At 43.5% G+C, this 7,424-nt stretch overlaps 1 protein-coding gene across 1 annotated transcript; it reads right to left on the bottom strand.

Moving 5' to 3' along the window:
* Nucleotides 1-1,391: 1,391 nt before the first annotated feature.
* Nucleotides 1,392-6,619, bottom strand: LOC101076858 (kunitz-type serine protease inhibitor 6-like). Its single transcript, XM_003979590.3, has 11 exons — nt 6,127-6,619; nt 4,240-4,410; nt 3,935-4,006; nt 3,814-3,858; nt 3,301-3,324; nt 3,028-3,189; nt 2,896-2,949; nt 2,652-2,819; nt 2,526-2,567; nt 2,350-2,458; nt 1,392-2,236 (listed from the first exon to the last, which is right to left on the bottom strand). Exons 1-11 carry the CDS (start codon nt 6,527-6,529, stop codon nt 2,149-2,151), a joined length of 1,338 nt encoding a protein of 445 aa, XP_003979639.3. The 5' UTR covers nt 6,530-6,619; the 3' UTR covers nt 1,392-2,148.
* Nucleotides 6,620-7,424: the final 805 nt, after the last annotated feature.

Genomic DNA, 7,424 nt, shown 5'->3' with positions numbered 1-7,424 from the left:
TAACCCTAACCCTGTGTCTGTCTATCTCATGCCTAACCCTAACCCTGTGTCTGTCTATCTCATGCCTAACCCTAACCCTGTGTCTGTCTATCTCATGCCTAACCCTAACCCTGTGTCTGTCTATCTCATGCCTAACCCTAACCCTGTCTATCTCATGCCTAACCCTGTGTCTGTCTATCTCATGCCTAACCCTAACCCTGTCTATCTCATGCCTAACCCTAACCCTGTCTATCTCATGCCTAACCCTAACCCTGTGTCTGTCTATCTCATGCCTAACCCTAACCCTGTGTCTGTCTATCTCATGCCTAACCCTAACCCTGTCTATCTCATGCCTAACCCTAACCCTGTGTCTGTCTATCTCATGCCTAACCCTGTCTATCTCATGCCTAACCCTAACCCTGTCTATCTCATGCCTAACCCTAACCCTAACCCTAACCCTGTCTATCTCATGCCTAACCCTAACCCTGTCTATCTCATGCCTAACCCTAACCCTGTCTATCTCATGCCTAACCCTAACCCTAACCCTAACCCTGTGTCTATCTCATGCCTAACCCTGTCTATCTCATGCCTAACCCTAACCCTGTCTATCTCATGCCTAACCCTAACCCTAACCCTAACCCTGTCTATCTCATGCCTAACCCTAACCCTGTCTATCTCATGCCTAACCCTAACCCTAACCCTGTGTCTATCTCATGCCTAACCCTAACCCTGTCTATCTCATGCCTAACCCTAACCCTAACCCTGTCTATCTCATGCCTAACCCTAACCCTAACCCTGTGTCTATCTCATGCCTAACCCTAACCCTAACCCCCAGAAGATCAGCACTTTCTCAATACTCAGACTAGCCTGTCTGGCACTCACAACCATGTTTAAAGTTAAATACCCTTTCTTTCACATTCTAATGCTCAGTTTAAACTTTAGCTATTTGTCTTTTGTCTATTTGTCCACATCTATGCCTAAATGTATTTAGTGGTGACCATCTGGTTGGCTGATTAGCTATTTTGTTGAGTAAATCATCAAGATCGCTTGTTAGGAGCATCTAACTTCATTAAGTAAAGTGGCCAGTGAGTGTAATATTTGACATTAGAGACATGCAGCAAATAAAGAGACATTGTAAATGTAAATCCGTTCATAAAAAGGTGCACTATGTGACGTATGGTTTCAGCACAAATTTCATTTTGGTCACCAAAGGGTCACCTCACATCACCGGAGTCACAAGGCATAAATGAGCTGATGGAGACTCTTTAGTTTTGAGGACGTTTTTTCCTCAGAATTGCTGCTACAACTTTTAACTTCCTAACCTTTTGAAGATAAACCTTAAGAAAAAGAAATAAAACCAATATGGCTTTTTGCTTTACTAATGTCAGTGAAACAACAACCACCAGTCCCTGTAATGGCATAAAGACTTGTTTTATTAAAAACAAAGTAAAAATAAGCGTGTTTGTAGATTTCATAAGATGTGAATTGTTTTTAATCATTACAATTTCCTCAAGCGTTTCAAAACAAAATGATATAAATGCCCCAACTTGCCAAATGCTAATAAAATATTTGACATTGCCATTACAAACATGAACTTCTGATCCAATGAACTGGAGCGTTTTCCTCGGAACAGAAACCAAACATCACTTCAAGTTGCCTTTTTCTGATCAACACTAGAATCAGAAAACAAAAGTCCTTCACATTTCTCCAATAAAGGATCAGCAGATGTCCTAACTAGTGTTTTTATTATAGACGTTATCATCAAATCAAAAACTTTCTCACCTTTGATTTCTTCATAATGCTGACTTCAAAGAACAATACCATTAACTAAAATCAAATGAACAGTCAACAGATTTTATTTCCTTCTTGAGTTAATTTACATTAACTTAATTTACATTAACTCAAGAAGGAAATAAAATCTGTGGTTGGTCGATGATGTTATTTGACTGAATTCTTCTCAATATAGGAACAGAAACCAATTTTGGCAATAAAAATAACAGAGATAATAAAAGGCGAACTGGACTGAAAAATATAGATTACCTTTGACCCATAGCCATGACCAGTTCTACAGCACAGGAACCAACAGCATTAGCATTAGCATTAGTTTAGCTATGAAAGACGTCTCCAGCCTGATCTCCAGCCTGATCCCAGCAGTCCCTGCTGATCTCTTCAGGCCTGGTCCACTTTGGGACTGTCTGGAATGCTCAGAGACTCCACTGACAGCTGATCTGCCTCAGGAAGCAGCTCCTGTTTATCACTGTGGGGAAAAGCACAGAGCAATATTCAATCCACCAACCCTTCATCCATCCACCCATCCTTCAATCATGTTGGGGATAAATGTGCTGACCCTAACCCACATGACTAGATTACCTCATGGATGAAGGGACGTGGACGAAAGCACGGCGCTTCAGCGTGAAGATGATGAGTGCCGCCAGCAGCAGTGCAGAGATGGCCGTGAGAGTGATGAAGAGGAAGAGGCCTGAAATCCAATCAAGAATTTAGACTGTCCTGGGGTAAACGGTCACAAAGAACGTAAAGACACTGACCTGCAGTCCAGCGGCTCTCAGCTCTTCCTGACTTGACCCCGACTGGAGGAGAAGAAGGTGGCAACTATTGTTACTACACATGGAAGCGTCACCGTTTCCATCTTTAGTGTGCGGAACCACATTTACCATCGAAGCTGCAGCGGCTCATACAATCCTCCTTGCTGCTGTACCGGTTGCCGTTGCCATGACAACCTCCATAGATGAATGACTGGCAGGTGTCAGTGCTTGGGTCGTAGAAGAACATGGGGAAGGCGGCGCGGCAGGGACCGGCGTCGGGCATCAGCAGACAGTGTTCTGTGGACAACCACACTGCAACTTCACTGCTGTCATTACAAACTGGAACTTTACTGGTTGGACTTTGCTTGTTCACCTTCCGAGTCATCAGCAACACGACTTTTCTGAAGTGCTGGAAGGACAGTAACTCCTGGAAGGCACAAGGTGACAATAATGCATAGACAGGCGTGTGTCACATCTGAATGCATGGCACAGGTATGTTGCTCACCTGTGCAGGTACCCATGCAGCTCTGCTCGGTGACATAGTTGTTCTTGTTTCCTCTGCAGCCTCCGTAGGTGAATCCTTTACAGCTCCCCACCTTGCTGTCGTAGTACCAGTGTCGAAACATGGCCCGACAAGGACCGACGTCAGGCTCTGCCTCACAAAGCTCTGGGTAAGAAACACAGCGTTTATCAGACTGTGCTGGAGGAGATCTTCTAGTGTCAGAACAGAATGAAACATAATGGATACTGTGAGTTTAGGGAAGTTAAAAACACTCACCGGCAAACTCTTCCGCTGAAATCACTGAGGGAAAGACAAGACCAGTCACATTTGTCCGTCTGCCTGTGCAACCATCACTAGCACTGTTTCCTGTGTGTGTGTGTGTCTGTGTGTGTGTGTCTGTCTGTGTGCGTGTGCGTCTGTGTGTGTGTGTGTGCGTCTGTGTGCGTGTGTCTGTGTGCGTGTGTCTGTGTGTGTGTCTGTGTGCGTGTGTCTGTGCGTCTGTGTGTGTGCGCGTGTGTGCGTCTGTGCGTGTGTGTGTCTGTGTGCGTGTGTGTCTGTGTCTGTGTGCGTGTGTCTGTGTGCGTGTGTCTGTGTGTGTGTGTCTGTGTGTGTGTGTCTGTGTGCGTGTGTGTCTGTGTGCGTGTGTGTCTGTGTGCGTGTGTCTGTGTGCGTGTGTGTCTGTGTGTGTGTGTCTGTGTGTGTCTGTGTGTGCGTCTGTGTGTGCGTGTGTCTGTGTGCGTGTGTCTGTGTGTGTGTGTGTGTGTCTGTGTGTGTGCGTGTGTACGTTACCTTTGGGAGTGTCTTCAGACTCAAAAGTCCCTTCAGACTCCACACCTACACACAAAAAGGAAATTAGTGATCAGTCCTACTACAAATAGTGACTTTGTGCAACATCTGCAGGTGACAGTACTGTGGGAAGCGTGAAGAGCCTTTGGAGCACGTTTGTTGGGAGGAGGCGTTGAATCATGAGGCAGAAACGAACCTGCAAACACATGCACACACGGAAGATCAGGCTTTTGACATGAACAAAGTCGTTCACAGAGTCTTAGATGAACTTGCTGTTGGTCACAATAATGAATGATCACAGGTGTCGGGAACTGTGTGGCAGCAATGCATTATGGGACCCGGATGTACCAGTACAAGGAGGAAGTATAGAAGTTACTGTTAATCTGAAGATGTATGGAAAAACATTCCAGTGTGTGGTGTGTGCGTTACCTGTGACTCCTTTGCAGGCCGTCTCACACTCCTCCTTTGAGTCAAAGTTGTTAGCATTAGCTTCACAGCCTCCATATATGAAGTCTCGACAGCTCTGATTGGTCACATCGTAGTAAAACTTTGGGAATGCAGCTCGACAAGAACCGACCTTCATGGGTAGACGGCAGCGAACTAAGGCAGAGACAACTTCAAGTTAATGAGAAACTAAGGACAGTAAATGATCCATGACTTCACGTGACTATTGCTATGCTACCACCATACATACGTTTCAGGATCTCTTTAATATTTTGACTGATCAAATCATTTCTAGTGGCCCTGATACCAACCTTTTTAATAGCATCAGATCGGATCGGGCTAAGGAGAAAACACGGCCAGTACCATTTGTAAGCAAAGCTGGTTGCGCAAAGCATGGCAATGGAAGTATGGCAGCTAGCTTGTCAAGCTAAAGGTAATATGAAAAATTTGAGGCTTACTTTAAAAAAAACTAACCTTAACAAATGGCAACCACTTTTGAAATACTGTAAATGCAACAACCTGACATTTTGATGCCTGAGTGTTTGTTGTTTAGCCGAAGATTTGGTCCCATTTCTTCATCTGTATAGTGCTGGTACCAAATTTGGGTCACTACATCCATGCAGCTTCTTGATGTGGGCTGTAAATGTCCAGCTGGGCACTGGTTAGCACAAAGGTGCTAAATAAAAATGTAGCGAGGAGCAGCTTGGATGTGGGCCCCCCCCCATGCTATTGATCTCTGAAAAGCTGTTTTGGTATTAATAATTCTAATGTAATGTAAGTGAGCACTACAATGGTGTATTGGCAAACTGCATCCGAAAGACATTGTTTATTTCGTAATGGGTGAGGTTGGGATCGGAAGCAAAAAAAAAAGAAAAAAAGAATTGGAATGACTCCAATAAGGAAGAAAAACAATAGTGATGGTTTTAGTTTATGCTCATTTTCTACTGTCAAGTGTGCAGTTTGATGAGGTTTTCTGAGGGGCAGCACAAATTCACAGGCCAAAGCCAGAGGATTGAGAGGTCGTTTCCATGGAGCCGAAGCTGGACAGACCGGTCACAGCTGAAACATGAGACCATGAGCCTCCTGACCCAACCCATGTCAACAAAAAAGCCTTTATATGAGGCAAAGATGACACTGTCCACTGAGGAAATCTGTCAGCACCAACTTAATGATAAAGACAAAAAAATGCTTGAAAGCTGCACCAAAAACAAATTCCAGGCAATTCAAGCACACAGGTGGAGCCGGTCCTGCAACATTTCAGAGGAAACAGGAAGCTCACAAATATCTGATCAACTACGGCGCTTCTTAAGAAACCAACTTTTATTTAAAGAGTTTGAAAAATGTCTGAATGCAAAGACTTAATGTTGGGACCATTCAATATGAAACCTGGAATCCAGACTTAAACTTCAAAAGCTTTCCAGGTCATTAATTTTGTTTCTAATATCAGAATTACTCATCAGCATACATGTTGAACTCTTTAAATCGCAAAAAGTGAAGCTAATTAAATGGTAAAAAAAAGAAAACTGTAGTGAAAAGTTCATGTTACAACAGCTGTAATCCGATTACGACTATAACGTAACCAGATTACCTGATACTAGTGCTCCGTTTTAAAAATGGGGAAATAATCCCATTAAAACGCGTGTTAGACTGACAGAAAAACACGTTAATTTAGTCATGAATATCCGCGTAGTTATCACCATAAAAAAGGTAAAAATGTAAATGATTTTAAAAGTGAAGCACGATCATCAGGGCGTTCACGATGGCGTCTAGAAAAGTGATTATTCTATTTCTAATAAGATTATTCTATTTCCAATAAGATTATTCTATTTCTAATAAGATTATTCTATTTCTAATAAGATCAAACTTCCTCACTCTCTCCGTTTTCGTCTTTCTGGTTCTTCTCTTCATTTCTCTCCGGCTTCGGCTCCCCAAACAGCGGCTTGATGAGCGACTCGCTCCCGGGTTCCTGCCTCTTGCGATGCACCTGGGACCGGGACTGGGACTTGTTGAGCAGTCGGCACTGGTCCGAGCCCAAGATCCTGCAGGTCACCAGGTAACATGTTAGGGGCCCGTCCTGCGGACCACCCACCATGGCCACATCACAGCCCTCCAACAAGCAGCAGGCGGTCTTGCATTCCTCTGCGTCGGTCACATTCAGCGGGTCTCCCAGGTGCGGACTGTAGGTCAGGTCGAGGCTCTGGTCCTCCGAACTGTCCCACTCACAGCCCAGAACCAGACCCAGACCGGCGCCGAGCAGGAACCAGAACAGGTTCATTATTTTGTTGAAAAAGGACAAAGACTTCAGGAGGACGCGTAAACAAGCTCTTCCGGGTTTACTGCTGTGTCGCACTTAAATTACCTGAGAAACAGGTGCGACGTGACTGAGACCACGCCCCCAACTACACCATCGACACCAAGTGACGTAAAACGCTGGACAAATAGAATTTAAATTAAACCAAATCCATGGAAATTGGATGGTTTGTTTTTCGCAACAGCGCCACGCAGCAAATAGAAATTCAAGATAATGTCTCTCCATTTGTTATAATAAAATAATATATAATAAAATAATACATTTGACTAACAACCAGGGTCCCCACCCATTCCCATAGATCAAATTCATAGACTAAACAATAGATACATATAAAGATGAATTACTGTCTAAGAACTAGCATACAGCAGTAGGCTTTACGGTGGCTTTTGTAAATTTAAAAAATATGTATCAAAGGAACCTCAATTTGTATTTTGGGTAAAAACCTAATAATGTCCTTTTTTCTATTTTCTTAAAATATTAAAGGCTTGCAGTTCCTTATGAAACTCAAATACTTTTTCCGATCCAATTTTTTATTTATTCAATACAATCAATTTTAATTTGCAGAGAATATTGACAACCTTTACCTTCAGGTGGCATTGCCCTGTTGAAATAGCCCTCCCAATGGCAAATCACCGAACCCTAACCCTAACCCCGGTTAGTAGCCCAGGTTAGTAGCCCAGGTTAGTAGCCCAGGGTTAGTAGCCCAGGTTAGAAGCCCAGGTTAGTAGCCCAGGGTTAGTAGCCCAGGTTAGTAGCCCAGGTTAGTAGCCCAGGTTAGTAGCCCTTAGCAATAGCCAGTGCCAGTTTATTAGAATAAATAAGTTCAGATTTTTCTGAGACAGCTAAATAAATAAATATA

The sequence above is a fragment of the Takifugu rubripes genome, chromosome 11 (assembly GCF_901000725.2).
Source record: "Takifugu rubripes chromosome 11, fTakRub1.2, whole genome shotgun sequence".
NCBI classification, from domain to species: Eukaryota; Metazoa; Chordata; class Actinopteri; order Tetraodontiformes; family Tetraodontidae; genus Takifugu; species Takifugu rubripes.
This window is presented reverse-complemented; position numbering and strand designations above follow the sequence as displayed.

Coding starts and splice junctions, on each gene's coding strand:
- LOC101076858 (XM_003979590.3), bottom strand. CDS start 6,529: ATGAACCTGTTCTGGTTCCTGCTCGGCGCCGGTCTGGGTCTGGTTCTG. Junction 2,950..3,027: donor CTGCATGGGTACCTGCACAG/GTGAGCAACATA, acceptor TGTGCCTTCCAG/GAGTTACTGTCCTTCCAGCA. Junction 2,568..2,651: donor GAGCCGCTGCAGCTTCGATG/GTAAATGTGGTT, acceptor CTTCTCCTCCAG/TCGGGGTCAAGTCAGGAAGA.